The sequence below is a fragment of the Dromaius novaehollandiae genome, chromosome 21 (assembly GCF_036370855.1).
Source record: "Dromaius novaehollandiae isolate bDroNov1 chromosome 21, bDroNov1.hap1, whole genome shotgun sequence".
Lineage (NCBI taxonomy): Eukaryota > Metazoa > Chordata > Aves > Casuariiformes > Dromaiidae > Dromaius > Dromaius novaehollandiae.
The window spans coordinates 10,883,908-10,907,578 of NC_088118.1; the positions used below are offsets into that span (position 1 = coordinate 10,883,908).

Below are 23,671 nucleotides of genomic sequence, written 5' to 3' on the forward strand. Positions count from 1 at the left end.
GTAAAAGAAAGTAATATGTGGGATAATAGTAAGAATATAAGCATGTATTTCAGAGGAGGAGAGAATAGGTAAGAGCAGTCTGGTACCCCTCATATAAGAATACAACATTGGTAAGAACATGGGACTGGCCTCATCAGCAATTACTCCCAAGGTGGTATTCCTTTAATGCTCACATGGATATTTCTGCAGGATTACCAAAAATAAAAAGCAGCAGGGTGCATATCAGTAGAAGTATCATGTGATAGTGATAGGCTCTAAGGAATGATTCCAACTTCCTGTATTGTTTAAAAGAAAAGGCAAAAGAACCGTAATAGTGGAATGCTGTGTACAGAAAGTATATATTGGAGTCAGATGCATCACAAGAGACTGTATCTATCTGAGGCTGAGGCTGAAAGCACTAGAATTCTAATTCCTTACATGAAAAATACTTAGAAGGTGTTTTATTTCAAGGCAATCTCAAAATGCATATATTGCTGACATTTTCTGAATTGGAATCCATTCGGATTGCTCCAATTAACGGACAGAGTGCACAGAATAGGAGTGAAACTGCTTCTAACTAGCAGGGTAGTAACTGAACTCAGTCGTTTAAATGTTTTAATTTCTTTCCACTTATCCTTTAAGTGCAATAACATTGATCATTAGAGTTGATGCCTAAATATGCATGCAGAGATTTGTTCATTTAACCCACAGGAGAACTTCCAAGCCTTGTTGTGATATATTTATTTTGGAATGTATAGAGGCCTGTTATAGATTTGGAAGAATGACCACGTGAACTTCACAGCTGAAGGAGGGAGAAAGAAAGCGGTGGAGGAAGTGATGAGAGACTTAGCAAAGAATAGAATTAAGAGCTAACACAAAGACTGGGGAAGAACCTAAAACTCTCCTGGACAGATTACTATTATTTGATTTGTGATGCTTTAACGCAAAGTCTGGGAGAGGAGCTGCCACCTGATTCAGGTGACAGTATACACTTTTGCTTTCACATCTTTTTGTTAGTCCAGCAAAATCAGCTCTTCTATCCTATTCCACAGATGCTTTATAAACCATTGCTTAGGTCTCTGAGATGCAAGATTTTATGATTGAAAATACTACTTTTTGTACCCTGTACTTTATAAAACTCTGTTACAGTCAATATGAGTTTCTATATGACAATGGTATGTAGCATAGTCACAAGAATTGTGAGATATCTCATTATTTTTTTTAAAAAAGGTGTTAACTGACAATATCAAAACTTGGGAATATGGAATATAGGAATATTCTCTTATAGAGCTATGGAGTGAAATGTAATACCTTAAAAACTAATTCAAGTAAAGCCAAGCTTAACCTCTGAACTATCTGCTGATGGTAACCGAACTCCCAAGATAAAATGGATTATGGAAACATATTTTATGGAGCTATGTTTACTATACTTTTTACTTTGTCATTGGTAATCACCAAGCATGCCATTAACCTCAAGGGAAGATGACCGGCATATATATATATCTTTTATGATAAAAACTAAAGATTTTCATAACGCAAAGAATTCTTGCACAGCCAATGCTCCAGAGCAAAATATTAGGTCCAGCTAACTAACCCAGTGCTTCCCTTTTTAGATTACAAACCTTAATTTATCTGTTCCAGCTTTGTACCTCAAGATGTGAGCCATCGACAGAGGAACTGATAAGGTGTCTAGCCAGCGCTTCTCGTATTTTGGTTCATTAGCTATGGGTGAAGAAGGTGATGATGGAGCCTGTACAAAACAAATGAGAATCAGTAAGCACAGTCTATCAGACAATATAGTGCATAAAGCAAGAATATGCATTTCTGGCTGTGCTTGTGTTGGAAGTGAATAATATACAGCAATAGAACTATTCAAGAAACTCAGGAGCTAGTAGAAAAATGTTAAAAAGTATTTGTGTAAAAAAGAACACTGGAGATCTTGATACTATACTTGTGATTTGATTTCAGTATTTCAGTAATTTTAATTTTAGTATATATATGTAAAGACTACAGTAGTCATGCAGAATACTGGTTTCTTATTTACGCATTGTGACTTTTATCCATAGCATTATTTAATAACAGATTGCAAATCCTGAGTTTCATATTATCACTAACCATATACGGACTGATGAATTTAAAAATTTTATCTTTGAAGTTTTCCTCCAAGTATTTCTTCTAGTAAAGATTGCTGGCACTACTTAAGCAGTAAAAGATGTCCAGATCTCAGAACAGTGAAAATAAATATGTACCTGTATGACCTACTTAGTTCATGTTATGAGAACAAACAAAATAATATAACATTAAATTAAATGTGTGCAAATGCCATTGCAAATGAAGTTAGGGGAGTTAGACTGGACATACTGTCATTGATAAAAGGGTCTAGCCAAACCTAAAGTAGAGATTATATGGAGATTGTTCAGCCTCCTAATATATATTGCCCCTTATGTATCACACCTAATTATTTAATTAGTTCCTGAAGGCACCACAGAATGAAACATGATTAAAAGAAAGTATTTTTTAGATTGTTAAAGGTGTAACAGAACCACTAACACTAATATATATATGCAGTGGTATATATATGTATATATATGTAGTTTGTTCTTTATGACATAATGTCCAGAGGTTTACACCATTTGTAAAAACAGAGGTTTACACCAGTGAAAGTACAGAAATATGCCCAAATTTAGAAGGAAATGGTGGCAATTGGTTTTGGTTGCAATTCAATTGATTTGAAAATTGTGTTTACAGGCAAAAATCAATTAAATTAGAAACAGCTGAGTAACTGCTGGAATTCATTGTTCAGAATACCACTCAGGATTTATGATCATGATTATGTACTGCAAAATGGGAATTATTAAATGGGAACAATAGAACAGCAAGGAGCTTCTTACAGAGTGCATAAAAATGGTAACTTGGAAAGTTTTCATTGGTACTTTTATCTCCTCACTATCATGACATCTGAGCATTGCACTCTTTTATAAAGATAGGAATACTATTTACAGAGAAGCAGCTGAGACAGATTCACAGACACAGCTATTAAGGTCAAAACTAGGCATCTATGTTCTCTAACTCTGAACCAAAATTACTTATCCCAGGTTGTAAAGAGAATTTTCTAGTACAGAATGTAGTTGAAAGCTGGCTATTTTAAAAAAAGGTCACAAATATGCACTGAGTAGTACGTACAAAAGCAGATAAACTGCAGGATGACCTGGCTTCAGCTCTGTTAAGCCCTGGTGTTCAAAGGCCATAAAACTTTACTCAAAATAAAGCATATTCTGAGAATTGTTTTATTTCTAGTTCTTTTTCTTGCTCATAAGGTTTTAGGGTTAACATTTTTTCCTAAAGCTCTTATAGTCAGCAAGGGCTGATCTTTCTATTTATTTCTTTAAATAAATCAGAATAGTGAGTTTCATATTCTAACAGGACCACTGAGAATTAGTGACTGAGGAACGCATTCTAGTAAATGAAAAATTCGTAATGAAACTGCCAGAATTGGTAATACTAAAATATCTCTTAGGCTTCAAACTGTTTGGGGAAAAGAATTTCATTTAGAGTATTTGCAAAGTACCTAGGAAAATCCAGCTTTCATCTGATTGAGATCTCCTGGTGTTGTTGCAGTATGAATATTTAATAATAAAGTTCATAGACTAATTCTAGTCCGTACAATTAGCCTCAAAAGGCTAAGGTGTCTCCAGAGCTTTGTATAAATTTTATAAGATCATAGTGAAGAATCTGTTGCATATTTTTGAATTCTGTACAAATGATTTTGTGACATAACCTCATGCAATCCGAAGTTGAAAATGATCAACATAATTTAAAGTGCCTATCTGGAAACTGAAATGTCTAAGCATAAACCTGAAGGTAGTTTATTACAGTCAAACATAAATGCTTGAATACAATCACTGAATTTATATCCAGGAATCAGAAAGTAAAGAAGTACCACAATTTCTGAAGCATCCTCACCTATTTTTCCATTCCCCTCCACTCTCTAGATATGGATCAGATCTAGATAATCTAAACTTAAAAGCCTGTCTGTAATGACAAGGAATAGGGAAAGGATACAAAGGGGTCAAGCTGGTGACATTCTCGAATGTCTACTTCGTACTAAAACATATTCTACTACCCAGTTTATGTTGGAGCACAGAGTAGAGACTGACCCCTCCTTCTTAAGAGAAAAAGAGGGCATACACATGGCCATAGGCCACCACGCAAAAAGTAAACTCTGTCATAGGACCAACACTTCATTTTGTTCAGCTTGTCCTGTAACCTATTACACTTCAATTTGACACTCATCCTTTGATTTTATCCCTTCAAAATTAGTGAACACATGGATAAACATAACAAACTGGGGAAGAATCAAGTCAACACAACTTTTGCAAACAGAGGTCACGTCTCACAAATCTTTCAGAGCTGTCCAAAGCAGTCAACTAATATGAGAGAACCACTTGGTAAGGCACACTTGGATTTCCAAAAATCATTTGTCCCACACAAAGATTCTTAGCTAATTTGCTATGAAATAAGGCAAGATAAATACAGATAAATAATTACCTAAAATATAGCAAAATATAGCAAACAAAACACAGCAATTAATAACCATTTTTCACTGTGGAGGGGCATTATCAGGCTCCCACAGACAACTGTGGCCCAACCTATGCATATTGATGAATGAACTGGACAAGGTGGTGAATGCTGGACTGACCAAGTTTACTAAGCATACCAAGTAATGAAGAACAATAAAAAGAAAATCAAAATGAAAATAAAGAATCTCATGATATTTAATATTTCTCCAGTCAAGAGATAAAATGACAGACAAAATTATTGTAAACAAATACTTGAGAAAAGACAACATTAACTTTCCATATGCTGTGGTAGGATATGAACAGGTGATTACTGCTCAGCAAAAAGATCTTGCTCTTGTGGGAAAAACAAATGTTGAAAGGTATGGAATGGCTTCCATGAAAATGAGTAAGTAAACAAAGATTCATTAGACTAGAAAAGAAACTGCTGAGGGGGGTGTATGGCAAAGATTTATAAAGCCACAAAAAATGCAAAGAAAGTGACTAGGAAACAATAGTTCACTGAGTCTTTTAATATAAGAAGCAGAGATATCAAATAGAGGTAAAATGCAACAGGGTAAAAACAAAAAAAGGATGCATGTCTCCACATAACATAGAGTGAGGCTGTGAAACTTTCATCCACAAAGTTGTAGGTGCTGAAAGTTTATATGTGATCAAGAAATACAAATATATGGAATCAAAATCCAAATAGGGCTGCTAAATGCAAAGATACAAACTCCGGCTCAGGAAGTCCCTATGCCAGAAATCACTGGAGGTGTAGAGAATATGCCATAGAAATAACGCTATATATTTCCTCTGGTCTTGTATTTTGTCAAGAGCATGTTTTGAGGACAAAGTCCAGTGTGCCGAGCTGGCTGCCCTTCAAGCCTTCTGTCTACTAAACAGCTGCTGCTCATGTTGCAACTCTCCACATCACCCTTCCAAAGCACTAAAAAAAATAGCTGTTTAGGGATCACCTCTGCAATCACATCTTTTATCCTCTGGTCCATTTCACACCTTTGACTTTCTGCTGAGACCACCAACAATGTTGCCAATTAATGCCAATTTGTTTGTAACACCTGTCCATTAGGAAATGGATTGAGCAGAAAAATCTCATTTTTGACAGAACACTGAACAAGAATCAGTTTGTAATGACACATAATCACTACCCACCTGGGACAGATGTGAGCTGCTGACCTGGAGGAGGGAACGATTCTGTATCCCATTAGCAATCACTGACCTATGAAGGACAATTTAGACGAGAGCTTTGTTGTTTTTTTAAACATATTCTATAACAACTCATTATGGGTCAACCAAGAAGTCTTTCCATAAGTAGAATAAAACATCCTCTGTTAAGTGGGAGCCTTAATTAGATATGTCTCTATAATCAACCTTCCACTATCAGAACATAGGAGGGGAGAAAACAGGATTGCAGCTGGCTGTGGCTGTCAACTTTTCATCTTGTGATATACGATTTGCAGAGATTGGGCAATCAGTTGTTTTACCTTGCTTTTTTTAAACTGCCACTGATTCTAAATCTCTACAGGGGAAATATCATGTTATTGGAGGAAAGTATTTCTGAATCTTCCCTAGTAATTTAATTTGCAATTTCTCTTACGGCTGCTCCTTGAAACGGTGATTTTCTAGGTTGACACAGCTCTTTCTTTAAACACAGGCTTCAGACAGGTTGAAGCTGAGTTAAGCCAGTTTTGGGAGCAGAAAATACTCAGGGTCATGCTACTCAGCGTGCTTAAGCTTGCACTTAAATATGCTCTTTACTTCATACTGCAAATATAATCTGTTTTGCAGGAAGGCAGGTCTTGCAAAGTCTTTATAGTGGATGAAGATGAAGGAATATACCTGGAATAGCAAGGTATCTATTGCAAGCATTGTCATAGCACAACTGGGCAAAAAAACAGAGGCAACAATTATTGGTAGGCTTTATTCTTAGAAGACTAAACTGACTAGCATCAAGTATTTGTTCCCTTTAAAGAAGCTATCTTTCTTTCTTTACTACCATGATGCTTTGCTCTGCTGTCACCACCTTTAAGAAAGAAAGTGAGGGCAGAACCTTTTTTTTACCAATATCTGAGCTTTCAATGGTCTCTTGCAGTGTATGACAGTAAAGATGATAGGACAAGTCAAGGATTCAAGGCTTTCTCATTCCAGGCAATGCAATCTTACTTCTGGTGGCAAATTTTAATTGAAAAAAGGTTCCAGGAACCTCACTTCCACTTTCTGGAATGCTTCCATTTCCAGATATTCCTGCTAACTGAATGCCCATCAACCTCCTGTTTTGATAGGCTCTGGCAAACTGGAGATATTTGAAGCAATTTCTGCTGCTGTTGCAGAATCCTACTGGAAGGATGTGGGCAAGAAATAGCTAGGAAGATGTGATTCTTTTGGGGGTACTCTGAGTTCCTTATCACTTCTTCTCAACCTGCTAATGTGTTTGGCTGGTACTGGTTTGTTCCTCCTATCAATGATGTTTCTCCACTGAGGATGGTAAAGGCATAAACCGATTTCCCAAAATGTGCCTTTTGGATATACCCAGCATTTACTACTCAGTAAATATTTGAATGGAATACAAAACAAAACATTAGCAATGAAAGCAATGTTCAAAAATAAAATTACAGGTTTAAAATTTAATAAGTTGGGTTTAAAAATTTATCATGTGTAAGAAGATTTGTTTTACATAATGTGGCCAGTTATTAATGTAACCGGTGGAAATGATTTCACAAAAGGCTTGTGTTCTGTAAGATTTCAATCTTCTATCAAAATCCCTTGATTTTTGCAATTACTTGCTAACTTGCATGTTTGCAGGTTTCAAAAGACTGGCAAGATATACACTTACAACTTTCAAGGAAACTTGGATCAAATACATATGGGCAGCTAAATTCTTATATTGAAACTTAACTTTCAATGAAGTTATTGTTTTGGTGAAGACTGACAGGTAAAACTATCTACAAGAAAATGATTAAGAATCAAGTGGGATACCCACTAGGAAAAATTACAGCCTAATTTTTGTGACTTCCTCTTGCCTTCTGTAAGATCTTTATCAATAATTCAGAATTCATCCATTTTTTGTTTTAGAGAATTTATCTTTCAAAGCATATTATTAAACTCTTGAACTTGTTCTGTAAAAGTATTTTTTCTATCAAGAACATGCATATGGAAGAGCATGACTAATACCAGATTACTGCCTGCTGTTGACACTGGATAAAATAAGAGGTTATGAGGATGATATTATTTATCTTCTAAGGCTTTTTTTTTTTGCTATTTACTGTTTAGTAAGCATTATTGAAAAGTTCTGAGCAGAAAAACAAATCTTTCTCTATAAAATATGTATATGAAAATGTTAGCGGCATTAATACAACATTTGATAATACAACATTTGAAATTTATAAACTGAAACTATACTGAAACTATAAACTTAACCCTGAGGCTGAAGTGCTGAAAAGTGCCCTTACGTTCAATACTTTCATTTTCTAAAGCTATAGCTGAAAACATTGGACAATCACTTTTGATGGATTTAGCAAAACTTTGAGTGTAGTAAATTTAACTTTCTTGCATCTTTACATCTCTACAAACCTCCATTACCAGACATATTACAGCATACTCAAAAGAAAGCTTTCAATGTAACAAGCTTTTCAAAGTAGGCTGATTTGTCTTACAGTTAATCTGGAGGAGGGGCTTTAGCATTTTATAATTTCCAATGAGATTGTACAAGTCTTTGAATATGCTCAAATACATTAGTTCTGATTAGTAAAACTGTGTTCAGGGGTTTGTTCAATGTAGACCGATAACTAAAATTGGAAGTGGAGTGGCAGAACTTGAGAAGTTGGAAAGCTCATCCTGTATAGTCTAAAAGCCTCAGATCCAGCCAACACCCTGTGAAGCTGCACCACTCTAAATGAGGCTATAATTTCATGTAATTTTCACTTTCTAAGGCCTGCATATTCTAGCATCATTGCCAAAACCATGCAGCACTTCCACCCTCTGCACAAACACCATTTGTACAAGTACGTGAAGAAGTTTTTGCCAGCTTAGTTTTAACCTAGATCAATTCCCCAATCTAGTTCACTGCAGAAGCATGAAAAGGTACACAGGAGGCATAGATGAGAATTACTAGTTTAGGGGAAGGTAGAATTTCTTTCACTACTATTGCTGGCTAATGCAAACTTAAACGTACACAAAGCTATGGCCTTAGCATGCAGTGTCATGATCAGCTTAAGCTGATATAAAATCATGCTGGTGCTGATGGCAGTTATTCTAACCTTCTGGTCTTTGTCTCAGGCATGTTTCCTTGTTACATTTCTTGCAACAGCACCAGAAACCACACAACTCACAATGAATTGAATGAACTCTCTCTCTTCAGCTCTCAGTCAGGTCAGTGACTGAAATACGTGTATATACATATATATGTATATATGTATACCCATATATATAGGTAGGATTAGTTTCCAGTGGAACAGTGAACTGATCTGATCAATGTATGGCTGAACATTACTGATTCTTGGGAGAGAGAGGAAGCAGAGGCTGGGGACAAGTCGGAGAAGAAATTAAGACTGTTCCATCTAGCAGTAGCGGAGTCTTACATTAGCTTACATTAATCATGGAACAGCAAAATTACAAATGTTCAACGAGGAGCAGGGACATGACTTGAAACTCTTGTGATGCCCAGCTAATGAAACACACTTTTGAGATAGCTGCTGTAAACAGGAGTCAATCAGAGTGTTAGACTAGTCTCAAAATTCATTTAATGATGATATCAAAATACCTATGCATTCCTTTGATGCAGCATCAATTCAGCAGAGGGTTGGTGTTTATTTAATTTTAATGGAATGCTTAGATGCAAGTGCACAATTCTGTGGTAAAGCATGCATCACCAAATCATTTAGTAGATAGAGGCTTCTATACAGGAAACAAGGTCTTCCAGATGAAATAACAATTTGGAAAAGTAATTTGAGGTCTTTAAAATTCAGTGAAAGCAGCAACTTTTAATTACACAGCTCTATTCTACATTATTTTAATCGGCAGACACTGTTTAATTAAATTGGAAGAATGTGAAACAGCATGTGAAACAAGATATTGCCCCCTCTCTTTCTGTCACAGAAAAAAACATTTTGATTTGATTCTAAGGCTATCTCACCTGTATGCTTTTGAAATTTAATGGCTGCTCTCATAGACTTTTAAGGTTTTTTAATTTAATGGTTGCTCTTGCAGACACTGAACACCTATATGCAGTGTTTACATGAGAGTCTGTATATCAGTATGTGTTAGTGGCTTACGCTGCCCTGTTCACTGCAGTAGCTATGCATTTAAATCAGTTGGATTAGTAATTCTGCTACTAGTGAGGCACAAACTAAAAACCTTTCAATTATATGAATTTCTCCAGAAGTGATTTACAATGGAAATATTAATGAATATTTCATTATATTTGTGCTGCCAGGTACTATTACATTATTTTTTTTAATGACTCAGTAAAGTAAAAGCCTAAGATATTTTTTGAGAATAGACTATTTGACAGAATCTTGCACCTTTTTCTTTAGTTTCCCTCAGGCTAGTATCTAATTGGTTCCTGACTAACCTCAATGACCTTGCCTGGAATGCCTATATCTAGAAAGATATATTCTTTGGGGGGGGGGGGGGGGGGGAGATGGGGACGGTCATGGGGAGACAGAGTAATTTATATTTAATTTCAGCACAAAAAGCAGAAAGTAATTGTGCCGCTCCTCAAATTATAACTGTACTCAGAAATCAAAACATTATGTTGTAGGTATATAAGGAATAGAACAGTAAAGAAAAAAATGTTGAGATTAATATGAAATTATACTATAAATGTGAGTATATCCAAACTTCAGCTATTGCAGACAATTTTGCAGACAATACAAGGGTAAAGAAAATAAGCCGAGTGATATGGGAAAGGATAAAAAAACCCTAAGTAATAAACTAAGCTTTATTTATCTTCTAAGCCATTTCCTTTGTGCTACTGATGAAAAGTAAAATGAAATAAAATTGTAAGAAATATGAAAACAACTTATTCACAACAAGAAAGAGCTGTTTATGGGAAAAATTTGTAGAAATAATAAATGAAACCAGAATAGCTACAAAATGCAACTCAAGTTATTGTTTTCCGCTTGGCATTTTAGTTCCGTAGTTTCACTGCTGCACTTTTTTGTTATGCTTATGGCTAGAAGTCTCAACAAAGACTACACAAAGCCAGAACCTTTCATCTGACCTTTCTTGGTCTGATTTCTTTTCCAATGGGAACAGAAGAAGGCCAGTCCTACTTAAAAAATGTAAACCTTCCTCTTGGACAGTATGTGAACATTGGATCAATTTTCAGAGTTTTAACTGAATTTTTTCTACTAGTATTAGATATCATAAAATAATAAATATTGCTCAGTGTTCACTTATTTAGCAGCTAATAAGACCTTTGCAATTCCGTATTTCCATTCACCAGACGTTGCTAAGGCTCTAAGTTTAAAAAAAAATCATAAAACATATTTGAATTAAACTTCAATGGTAAATTAAAAAGTGTTTAATTTCTGTGCAGAAGAAATGACAAACAACCATCAGTTTCAACACCAGAAGAAATATGTCTGGTGAAAGAATTAACAGAATTGACTATGGGGATCAATGCAACTAAAAGATAAGACTTTTAAAGATACAATTTACTCATTTCAATAATGTCAGAGTGAAAGTCCCAATCAACTCTAATCCGAATTAGAGACATACAGTGTTTTTGAACAACTAAATCTAAACTAAACAATTTTCTTACTCAATATCAAAATAATTTCATATACAATTCTATATTAGTAGAGTAAGAAGGCATTAATTAATTGTCATTTTCCAGCCTATTTTTCTACTGCTACTATTCCTGAAAGGTGTAATCAGAACAGAAAATTCAAGATTATTTTTCCCTGTATGCAGAAAAGAGACAGCCATTTCAAATTTATTCATGAAGTAAAAGGAGTGCACTTATTTGCAGTGTATTTATCTCATTTCATATAGGTCCACAGCCCAGCAGCAGTCCAAAATATTTAAGTGTACCTAGCTATGCTCATCTATTGTAACACTTTTCTTTTCTGTTCAGCAGATATTGATGACTACTTTCATGACAGGAACCAGCACTGTCCTTCTAAGTAAGGGAACTATTCTTTGTATTTGTTACATTTTATACACATACATTACTAAATGATGCAGTGTAAATTGAAAGTCAATTTAAAGCTTCAAGATCTATACCTATAATGCTTTCATTCTCAGTGAGAAAATCATGGACTTTCAGATCAAGGAATGGCTGAGTCTACTGGCATCACATGCTAAACCATTCTAATAGAAAAAGTATTGATCTGAAATCTTGAAACTTCTCCAAAGTGAGCTACAGGATGGTAAAAATGGAGAATAAAATAAAACTTCAGAATGATAAATAGTGTGTTTATACTGAATTGGAAGATGCCATATAAGCAATCAAAAAATAAAACCATTGAAGCTTTTAGATGTAGGGCAGCAACTGGATCTCAACTCAATAGCCCGATCACTTACTAAAAGTATCCGTCAGCATAGCTTTTACTCTCTGTATGGGGGTGTCCATCCCCTTTCTTGGAGCCTTTTCCTTTTTTGCCTTTTACGGGCTTGACTGAGCCATACCTTTATCTCTCTCTGAAAACAGGATCTTGCATAGCAAATTAATCATTTAGCATCTTACAGGTCCCATCAGCTGGGCATTTGTATTTTTAATTTTTTATAAGCTGTAGCAGGTGATGAAGTAGACAATGTCTTTCTTAATGCAAAACATTTTAATTTAATAGATGAAACAAAGTAACTAAGGAAAAAAGATTTTAAAGCAATTTAGAAAATCCTAAATGCTTATTTAGTTTCATCTAACCAACCAAAGTCATCATACACTTTATAAAAATTTAATTAGCATTCTTAAATTACATGAACACACAGAAAATCATGGTCTACTTTGGTCTCAGTTCACTTATCAGAATACCACTTTTAGACCATTTACCTTATCTCGAGGAAGCTGGATTTTCAAACAAATGAAAAATGACCACATTCTCCCCATGTGCCTGGCAACTATCCTACTGAATAATAATAATTCAATGGTATTTTTATTGTACCTTCATTATATGTCTTTATTAAAAGTTATTTCAGACTTTTTCTTTCTCTTGAGTGGGCCGGCCTGGAAATCTAGGGCATCTGGACAGCAAGAAAAATATCCATATTGTATTTTCCCCATTGTTTTGTAGTTAGAATCATGGAGGTACATGACCTGTAATCACCGGCCTTGAGGCCAGCTCCTCCTTTAGCACTAAGGACTAGGTGCTTCTAGATGCTAGAGCTGATGGTAGCACAAGCTACCCCTTCCTGTATCCACAGTAGTTGGCTAGATAAAATATAGACTGTTTTGCTTTATTTCACTTCTAGGCCATACTGTCTGGTGCTTAGGCATAGCTTCCCATGTGAGTTTATGTCAAACTTCAGAAAAAGAGAGTAAGTTCTGTATAAAAACAAATTCGTTCCTAAGTATTCTCCTTTCTTTGCTTTCTGTTTTTCTGCCTGTATTTCAAGCTTACTCAGTCTTTTGTGTGCTACCTTGTAAACTGCAACTCTAAATTAATCTTTTACAAATTTAAGCATCTCCAGCCACTTATTTATACTTTTATAATGTGTAGAATTCAAAATGTGTAATACCCAAAGTACAGTCATAATAATTTTTGTAAGTTATTATGGAACACTCATGTTGGTACTTAAAAGGCATTAATTTACTAAAACATGCTAATGCAATCACATGCAATCCTCTGACCATAGCCCTCTTCTTATAACATATGCTCTTTGCAAAATGGATTGCTTGCAGAGCACCTGGTACACAGGCATTCCTCAGGCACTGCAGAGTGATGGACCCTGATGACTGACTGGGGTTCCTTGGTAAGACAATAACACAACCGAAAGGAAATAATTAACTGCAAACAAATAAGCATGAAACTCTCTGAACCTAGACTCAGTTTGGACCCTGGGCCCTAAGTTACAGGTATCACAGCATAGATGAATCTCAGAATTTCGATCAGACGAAAACCAGCCTTAAGGACTAGTTTAGAGAGACAATGCTCAGAAAAGTGCAAAGTTGTGGGAGAAGTCTACGGCAGGGAGCAGACACTGATATCTTTTGCTGAGTCAAAAAAAAAAAAAAAAAAAGGAAAAATAGAAGCAGCAGCCTGCAGTCCATTCTCTGGATATACTTTCTGTAAAATGGGCACCCAGTCAACAAGAGAAAATTAACTGTCCTACTTTCCCATATCTTCTTAATTTTATTAAGGAGAAAAAAACCCAACCCTCTTCCCACAAGAATCAAGGTCTTCTTGTCCTAATTTATATTAGTAGGTGCCATGGCTACATCCCTACAAACCAACTATTGTGGATCCAGGGAGGGGTAGATTGTGCTACCATCAGCCCTAGCATCTAGAAGCACCTAGTCCTGTTCCCTTCACTCCTCCCCCAAGGCTGGAGCCATATGGAAGAGCATTTGGGGTCTCAGACCAAAGACTTACTGATTCAGCTACTGCTTTATCTTCTGTGAATCATTTCACAGGCTGGACTAGCTCTTCCTGATGGTTTCTGCTGGAGTAGGTCCAGCTGCTACCGCTGTTCCCCCTGAAGATAGCACTGTTAGCACCCTCGCACCTTCCAGTCCTACAAAATTATGCTGGGGCATGATAGATGAGGGATCTTTCCTCATCTATCTGTGCTCAAGGAACATGATCTCAATAGCATAAGCAGTCTGCTGTTGGAGGATTCACGGTGAGAGTTTTGAGGCAACCCATGAGAAGGTGAGGCAGCTGTTTACAGAGAGGCAAAGACAGCAAATTCATCAATCTCTACTTCTGTTTAGAGGTACACAATATATTGGTAGCCAGACCCAATCTGCCAAACACCCAGTGCTACTTACAGCACAAAGTTTGCAACTTTATATGTGGATGCATAAAGTGAATTCAGCGGGCACAGCTAAACTAGTAAGGAAAATAGTGTCAGTGCCTGTTCTTTGGCACTGAAACCAACTAGCATTGTCTGGCCATATGTATTTCTCTTAACCTCCAAAACAGGGTGGCTGGCCCATGTTAACTTCTGATCCAGGCCTGGTAGTTGTTTCAGAAAGAAATATTTGGTTTGGGCTAAGCTATGCCAAGTATCCTCTGATATTTTAACAATATTGCTGATCAAATTCCTGTGCCAAAGAATATTTGCTGACACCATGCTATTATGGACAATCAGAACACTCTAGTATGGTCCAGAAGTTCCAGGCAGCTGTGAAAGAGACAGAGATCTCTACCAATACTGGCATATCACCATTGGGTAGGACCTACCCCAAATGAAGAAACAAGCAGTCCTTGTCTCATTCTTAAGTGCCAATTAGTCAATACCCTTGCCTAAGCCCGTGCCAAATCCTATATTATTGTTCATTACCCATGAAATGGGGAAGCAACCAGACAAAAGTGTTGAGAACTGTAGGCAGGTATTTCCCTGTTGTGACATCTTGTGCCTTTGCTAGCCCACTGCATGAGGTAGTGTAGGGAAGGAAGAACTCTGAAAAATAATCAGGGGAGGCAAATGTTATTCATGAGGATGTACTTACAAGAAATATTACAGTAAGAACACCGGTTAATGGGAAGAGACAATATGATTGCATTCAAAAGGAAAACACCACAGTACTAAAACTGCCAATGCAGCAGCTAGTCTGATTGAATGCTTGGAGGTAGGGGACTATAGGCCTGAGTCTTCTGGGATGCCAGGAAAGGCCAAGATACTTCAGTTATGCATGTATACACTTCAATCTTGCAAGCAGTGTGAGTTGGGATGTACTTTATTGCTTAGTATAATTGTTAATTAGCCTGTTATACGTGTCACTGATGCTTCATGACTGGAATTCCCCTTTGTGCACAGGCTTCTGAAATTTCTTCCCAACATTGGGTGCTTTGTCCCACTTCTGCTCATCTCTATAATGTCAGTGTGTACCCCTAAAGCAATCTATTTTCCATGAGACTTTAGTTTCTTCCCAATCACCACTAAAATGAGTACTTGTATCAAGTCCAAAGATCATCTTGTTCATTGAGTTTGGTTTCAGCCTATACTGGATGGCTGCACAGACCATCCCAGAGACAAGCAGGTGAGCTCTGTGCTGATGTCCATGTCTAGTTCAAAAGGAGGATCATTTCTTCAGTTGCTCAGCTGCCTGATCATATTGAAAGAGTCCTTTTGTTGAGCCTGTAGTATAGGACTCCGGGCACGGGATCATGCACTGGAGTGGGTAGGATAGTATAATGCTTGCCAAAGATTTCTTCATGCTTGCTGTAAGAGAGGCAGGTCCGATAAACGCCCCAAATTAGCATTTTGTATCCAACATGTCTCTCTCAGTTTCTTTCAGTTAAGCATTGCTTCTCTGTTGTGTTTCTTGATAGTCTGTGACAGCGTGTTTAAAATAGCACTATGCTACTGACAGGAAAATTGGCCAAAGAGAGTGGAGTAGCAACCCCCCTACTACCCATCACACATATGCACTACAGCTCTCTTGTTCCTTTTTCCCTTCACCCTCCTATACTGTTATGCAATGCCTGATGGTCCTCCTTGCAGCACAACATTGGTGCAGCAACAGAAACAAGACAGTCCAGGAGAAAGAACTTTTTCTTTGTTGTTCAGATGAGGGTGATATATGTATACCGAAAGACATATGAGATTGTGAGGAAGAACAACAGGCTGCAAACCCATGCATGACCTCTCGTGAGGACTGTAATTGAACCAGAATGATGAGCCCGTGGCGTTCAGAAAATCCGTAGTGGAACAGCTGTACTGCAGTAACAAAATGTGTGCACCAGCCTAGCACTCTACACCCTCCATACCTGGGCTTTCTCAGAAAGAACACTTAGGACATAGCCCACATCAAAAAATAGTGTGGAGACTGGCAAAGTAGGACTTCACACCCAAACTGAGAGTGTTCCAATGTAAATGAACTCTTCATGTAGATGTATATATTACCAGATTAGAGACTGAGTTCCAACTTCAGTCTGAATTCCCTGTCTCTATGAAAATTCTATCTTGTTTTCATGACACCTGTACTCTGGCTGTAGCCAAAAGCAAGACAGCAGGTTTGCTTGCTATGGAAATTTCATCTGATCTTTGAATCCCAACATCACTGACATGCCCAAGAATAGACTGGTATTCTACATGTTTATGCTACCAGGATTTTGATTGAAATTGCATCAGCGACATTCCTTGTAACCACAGAAGGACGGATGATGTATATGCATACAACACCACAGTTAAAGTAGTCTTCCTGTTTCAAGCAGCTCTTCCTTGAACAACAGTAACAAGGGCTAGATTCCAAATAGTGCTAGCTAGCTGCAGGCCCTGAAGCAGGCCCTTTAAAATAGAATGATGGTTTTTGTAAGGTGAAAATTCCTACTTCAAATGTGGAGTGTTGATTTACCTACAGCAGTTTTGCACCCACATTTGCATTATCTGATCCACGGTTTGAAGTGTTAGGCTCTGTGATAAAAAGCTCCTCTGCACACGCACAAAGGTGCAGAGACAAAATGGCAGATGGAGGAACTCAAATAACACCAGGATACACTTCTAGATGGACTGTGTGTCTTTAAACCCAGGTTCTGGATTGTGTCTCTGAGTGTGTGTTCGTGATCATAAGGGGATCTGCATCAGCAACTGGAGTGTGGCTATGGGCCTCAGAGACTCATATGTCCATGAGCCAGCAACTGGGAAACTGGGGATCTAGGGGCAGTGACTGGACAAACTGAATGTCGAAGCCCAGCTACAGGAGGGATCCACATCATGCATTTGTATATATGTGCCCCACTACAGACCTGCCTCCTGATCAGCCAGAGAGGGGACCAAGATGAGGACACGGGTACTGCTTGTGTCTATGTGAGTGCTGAGTGTGTCTGTCCGTGTTAATCTGTGTGGCCAGTCATGTGTATATGTATATATATGTTGTATACATGTGTTTGTGTGGGCGCCTACTGGGAATGTATGCTCAGCCTTGCTATTGGATGAATTTAGGGACGCGGAGCTGTGACAGCCTCACCGCTATCACAGAATCACGGTATAGTTGAGTTCGGAAGGGACCTCTGGAGATCATCTAGCCCAACCCCCCTGCTCAAGCAAAATCACCTAGAGCACATTGCCCAGGACCCTGCCCAGATGGCTTTTGTGTATCTCCAAGGATAGAGACTCCACCTCTCTGGGCAACCTGTGCCAGTGCTCTGTCTCCCTCACAATAAAAAAGGTTTTCCTTACGTTCAGATGGAACTGCCTGTGTTTCAGTTTGTGCCTGTTGTCTCTTGTCCCATCACTGGGCAGCAGTGAAAAGAGTCTAGCCCCATCCTCTTTACACCCTCCCATCAGCTATTTATACACACTGATAAGATCCCCCCTCAGCCCTCTCTTTCCCAGGCTGAATAGTCCCACCTCTCTCAGCCTTTCCTCATATGAGAGATGCTCTAGTCTCTTAATCATCTTTGTAGCCCTTTGCTGGACTTGTTCCAGTAGCTCCATATCCTTCTTATGCTGGGGAGCCCACAACTGGACACAGTACTCCAAGTGTGGCCACCCCAGGGCTGAGTAGAGGGGAAAGATCACCTCCCTCGAACTGCTGGCAATGCAGCCCTTCCTAATGCAGCCCAGGATACTACTGGGCTACTGGATTTGGCCTCCCCCTAACAAAGTGGATGACCATTTATGCTCTGAGTGTTTTGTCTGGTATCTATAATAAGGAACAAGAGCAGGTACCACAATCTAGCCTCAATTTAGTGGCTAAACAAATTAATATTGCCTGTAATATTAATAACAGCTATGAGACCTCTTCGCCTCTTGTTTAGATCATCCCCATTAAAGTCAACGCCTTTTTGAAGAGAAACAGAACTTACATACAGCTTATATAATGATCTTTACAAACCACAATCCAAGAAGTAGTTCATGCATCTCACTTATGATCAGAAATACAACAACTCTATTAAGAAGTTAATTTTATGTGGGATTAATTCTTTTATACAACTTGTATTTTCCTTTCCCATTCAGGAAATGTACAAGATGCAAAATGACTGAGTTCCACTTATGGAAACAGAATAAGCTTGATCTTGTACAATTTTATTTACATAATCAACTGAACATCACTAAGTCTTTTCTAGTTTCCAGTTTGGTCCTCATAATAACATGGGGCTAGAATATATCATGTTCTGTAATTCTTTACACTCTGATGAAAAACGGAGGGTCACCCAAGATAAGGCAGTGATTTATTTGATAGCACAAAACACTGTTTAGATAGCAAAAGGTACGTAGGGGAGGGGGAAATAGGAAGAATGGATACTGCTTCAGAGAAGCTAACTACCAGTTGAGGTGCAGAAGTGTGACCAAAAATGAAAAAAACAGATTAGTTTGTGCACATGATGTAAGGATCAAATAAAGCAAGAGTGGAAAAGTTCTTCCTAGTGACTGTCAGTGATAACAAGGGACGTCACACAGTACTTGTCCTGAATCTATCAAGCCCCGTTTTAAAAACAGATGATTTCTTTTCCTATCAACACTTTCAGTGATGCTAGAGATTTATGCACAGATAGTTTATACCCTTTTGTTCTTATTTCAACATTCTCCTTTAGCTTAAATATTTGGTTTCCCTCCATGGCATTTGGTTTTATACAGATAGGAGGAGAAGGAAGAAGGAGCAGAGTGAAGTAGTGGGGAGCAGGGCTGGAGTAAGTGAGGAAGAGGACTCACTCAAAGTTCACTCCCTCTGTGAGGAGGCAGCAGGCTGTGGTGGGAAGAAGTTGCTGCTGCAGACAGTGCGGGGACACCCCACACTCAGCTGGTAGCAGGCACAGTTTTGACCTACTGGATCTTTGGCTCCCATTGTGCAGGGTGTCAAGGGTTGTGGTCCATGTGCTCAGACAGGGTGTGCAGACAGGGTGCTGGCAACAATGCCAAGAGGAGGGTGGATGCAGGTGTCAGTGGTGGTGGTGATCAAGTTCAGTAATCAGAAGAGGCAGAAATATGACTGATCTAACATGACCTACTTTTAAACTGGAATTATATTTTGATCTAATCTCTATTTGTCTGATGTACTTTACAAAAATGGAATAAAATTAAGAATATTTTTCATCTTATTACAAGCAAACTGTTTAGATCACTCTTACCCTTCCCCCTCAACCCCCCCCCCCCCCCCAGCTCTGTTAAATATAGAGCTACTGTAATTGCTCGCTCCAGGTATTTGCACAACTCCAGGTATTTGGTGATTTTTGTAAAAGGATCTGCTATATCATGTGTCAGTTTTTCAAAACTCTAAGACAAGGATCACCTAGATCAAAATGAGGATCACATTTTAAGCATAATAAAATATATAAATTGTGATCACTCATCCTGCTTTTACTCATGCATTCAATATTATTTTCCCTTATATAAACTGATGCAAAATTACTTTTAATTTCTGAACTGTATTTGTATTATTTACAGTTTACATGCAACTCTAATAGCGACCCTATTTTTTTGTTCTTTATGACTAGTACAATTTGTTAAAACTCTTTTGTAGGTCTTTCAGAATTTATGAAATGAAAAAGGCTAACTGTTATAGGAAGAGATAGAGATACCTGAGTTTGGAAGTAAAACTTTTTTTTTAAATATTATTTTTTTAACCTGTAGAAAGTACTGCTTTAAATGGTAGCTGTTCAGGCCTACTGTCTATGTGCTTTATCTAAGTGCTACATTTTGTGCCTGTAACTTAACAAAGACTTAAATTCTGCTTATAGCTCCTTTGTGCCAAGAAGCTGCATTCTTCTATTGGTTTTAATTACAATAATTCAGCTTTTGTGTTCAAAGATTATGCATATCACACATTTTTGTAATACCAGAGTACTTGCTGCTTTTCTTACTCAGGGAATTAAGTGATTGTGAAATAGGTGGTGGTAAAATAACAATACTGAAATCTAGAACTATTAAATTCTGGATGCTTTCTTAACATGTTTAGTGCTTCAAAGTAAGTCCACTTCCAAGAATATATTACAGAAATCATGTAACATTTTTAAGCATAAAACAAATATAGGTACCATATGGTGTTACTCTATTTTTTAAATCTTTTTCTTGATTTTTTTTTATTCTTTACAAAAGAACTCTAGAGGTGCAAAAGGGTGCAATTTCAAATGGCAAAAATGTGTGTTAAAGCATGTGAGGTTTATCATTTTCATGTTAAAGATGCTGAAGACTGATGGTATATTAGAACTTGATTCTTAATAAGGAATGCTGACAGATGCATCCAGTGATGAAATGATCCCATTTCTTATGGTATCTGGCAAACAGCAATGATGAATTGTGTATCCCACAATATTTTTCAGTAGTACTGTAATTTGCTTATTTTATGTAGTTTTATTTTTACGTAGGGCTGGGATACAGAATGCCTATGGCAAACTAGCACCTGGAAAAATGAAATGAAACTCATATCTTTCGCATCTAAGGTAAAAAATATTGCTAAATTATTTGCCTCACAGTCAGATAGGAGGGTTGTTCTGCTATGACCAAATCCCCAGAAAAATATCCCAGGAAAGTTCTAAAGAGTAACTGAAAGAATACTATTTTATAGCCTAGGCAAACTATGAACACCAGGACTTCATTCTGCACTCAAATTAGCATTCTTGCTATTAATGTAAATTTTTTTTCTCTTTCTGTTACTGCCTACCAACATAGCAGCAGCTAATTTTCTAAAATACATGGTAAGTCTTAACTAATGAAAGCTCCTATATTAAACCCTTCAATAAATGCTACTAAAAAAAGGGTTCATCTACTTCTTTCAGCTCCTGCTTGGGCTCTTTGATGCGTGCAGCCATTCTGCAGCTATCTACTCACCGTAAGAGGTATTTACTGTCCACATAGTGGACACAATTAAAGTGCTGTTTTGGCACTGATCTGGGACAGTGACAAGAGAACTCTGGGAACTACCAAGATGAAGTTCTGAAAATAAAATCTTCAGAAGCTTGTTATCTTTTTTTCTCTGTGTAGTCCTCGAAATACACTAAAAAGCTTTAACTAAACAGAGACCTGTTGAATGTTTCATGGTTAAAGAGTTCCTCCACAAAATCTTACTTATATGCAATTGCAATTTATCTTATGTCTGAAAATCCCATTTTGTTTAAAGTTCACTTATAAATCCTTTGGCAAGCTCCATGCTCGCTCTGTCTGACTGAAAAAGTAAACCTTCTAATAATGGGAATACCTAGCAGGGAGAATTTGGAATTATTTCAGCAGGGGTTCCAGGAATGCAGCTCCCCTTCATTAATATACTCAGGGCGGAAGGATTCTGCCCACATTGTTTCTTTATGTCTTTGTGTAACTGGAGATAACCTATTAGCCTGGAGCACACTCCAATCTTATCAGTCACTCAGTATTTGGCCATTTATTTCATGACCCATATAATCCATTTAGAGAAATAAAACTAACAGCAACATATACGGAAAAGAATAAGGCATCACAAATTAAATAAATTACATTTCATACACAGAAACTAGTCATAGAAAAGACAACAGACAAAAACCTCTACATTTCTTCTTCAATATCCAGTAACAACTTAGATCAGTGATGGAAATCAGCTAGAGTAAGAAAATACCAAAGGTTTTGGCTTTATTGTTTTTAAATGCTATTTTTTGGGGGTGGAGGGAACGATGTAAGCAGAAAATTCAGAAAATGCCAAAACTATCTTCAAAAGATTAAATGCATTTCACATAAAGACTTTGAAAAAAAGGGGAGACTCAATGGATCCTCCTAAGTCATTTCACAGCATAGCCTTGCCAAGTTGTTCTAGGTAATCTCCATCATTTTTCCCTTCCTCTCTCTTCAGCTCTCATGAGCAGAAAGGATATGGAGAAGGGAAGTAGGAGGGTCAAGGCTATGAAAGTACATACCTTAATTCTGTTTGCTCTACAAGCTTTGATTAATTAAGTTTTTGTTTAAAAAAAAGAGAGACAGACAGAGAGAAGGGAGGCACTTTAGCTCTCGGTTAGTCAATTGCATATTGTAAGTTTTTATATTTTTTCTCTTTTTCTTTAACAGCTACTTAACTGACATCAATGAAGGCACTAACAAAAGCCCTAACAAAAACTCACTGAGGCAGATTTTCAACTTTTTCTATTGCTCTTCTTTTTCTTCCCTCGCTGACATTTTCCTGAGACTTATTTGCAGTCTCTCTGGAACACAGAGTTTGATTATCCTATTCCATATTTCTTTAGGTTTCCCATGACAAAACATACAACCTCACAAAAATGTACACACACTTCTTCTCTACATGTTCAATATAATCTTTACAGAGATTCGTTTATTTCCACTCTACTGCATCTGCATTACTTGAACACATGCCAATTTCAGGAAATACAGACTGTGAATTGCAACAAAATGTTCAGGTGATTTAACACAATACTGCTAAGTTTCTGTGCAATAACACATACTTTTTTGACTTGCATTAATATAGTAGGATTTAATTCCAACAAAACTTTGCAATAAAGTATATACAATATTTCAGAAAATGTGTACAATTTTATTGTCTCTTTTTACTGGTAATAATTCATTTTAAAATGGTTCTTAAAAGCATCCACCTCTTCTTTCACTACATCAAAAAAAAAAAAAAAAAAAAGAGGAGGAAGAGATTGCTTTTGTTAGAACATCTGAGCAAGGCAGCAACTTCTATATGGAAGTAAATGGATATGTAAGACCATCTTAGGAATCACCACATCCTTTCTTCTTTTTTTTTTTTTCTTAATACTTATTTGATCAGTTTCTGACTGAATTTCATTTGGGAAAGGAGACATGGGAGGAAAAGGGATAGGGAATACAGAATCACAATCTCATTTAGATGGAAACCATTTATAACATCACTTCTAAACTCTCCATACAAAAGAGCAAATTAATTTACTACAATTAAGATGTCTAAAAATAATTTTGCAAAGTACTGATAAAATGGGAGAGCCACACAGCTGAAACGAAGAACCAGTGCCACAACATCCAAAGGCATCAGATAATCTACATGTGACCTGAGAAACTCTTAGCTACTGGTTCTTCTGGACTTGGAGGAATTACCTCCCAGTATTATC

At 37.2% G+C, this 23,671-nt stretch overlaps 1 protein-coding gene across 1 annotated transcript in view; it reads right to left on the reverse strand.

The window, feature by feature from the left end:
* LOC135330444 (gamma-2-syntrophin-like) overlaps nucleotides 1-23,671 on the reverse strand; it is a 127,688-nt gene that overhangs the window by 51,207 nt on the left and 52,810 nt on the right. The window contains exons 5-6 of the mRNA XM_064524091.1: nucleotides 5,709-5,775; nucleotides 1,602-1,729 (exon numbers count right to left, since the gene is read on the reverse strand). Coding sequence (XP_064380161.1) covers nucleotides 1,602-1,729; nucleotides 5,709-5,775 — 195 coding nt within the window. The remainder of the gene's footprint in view (nucleotides 1-1,601; nucleotides 1,730-5,708; nucleotides 5,776-23,671) is intronic.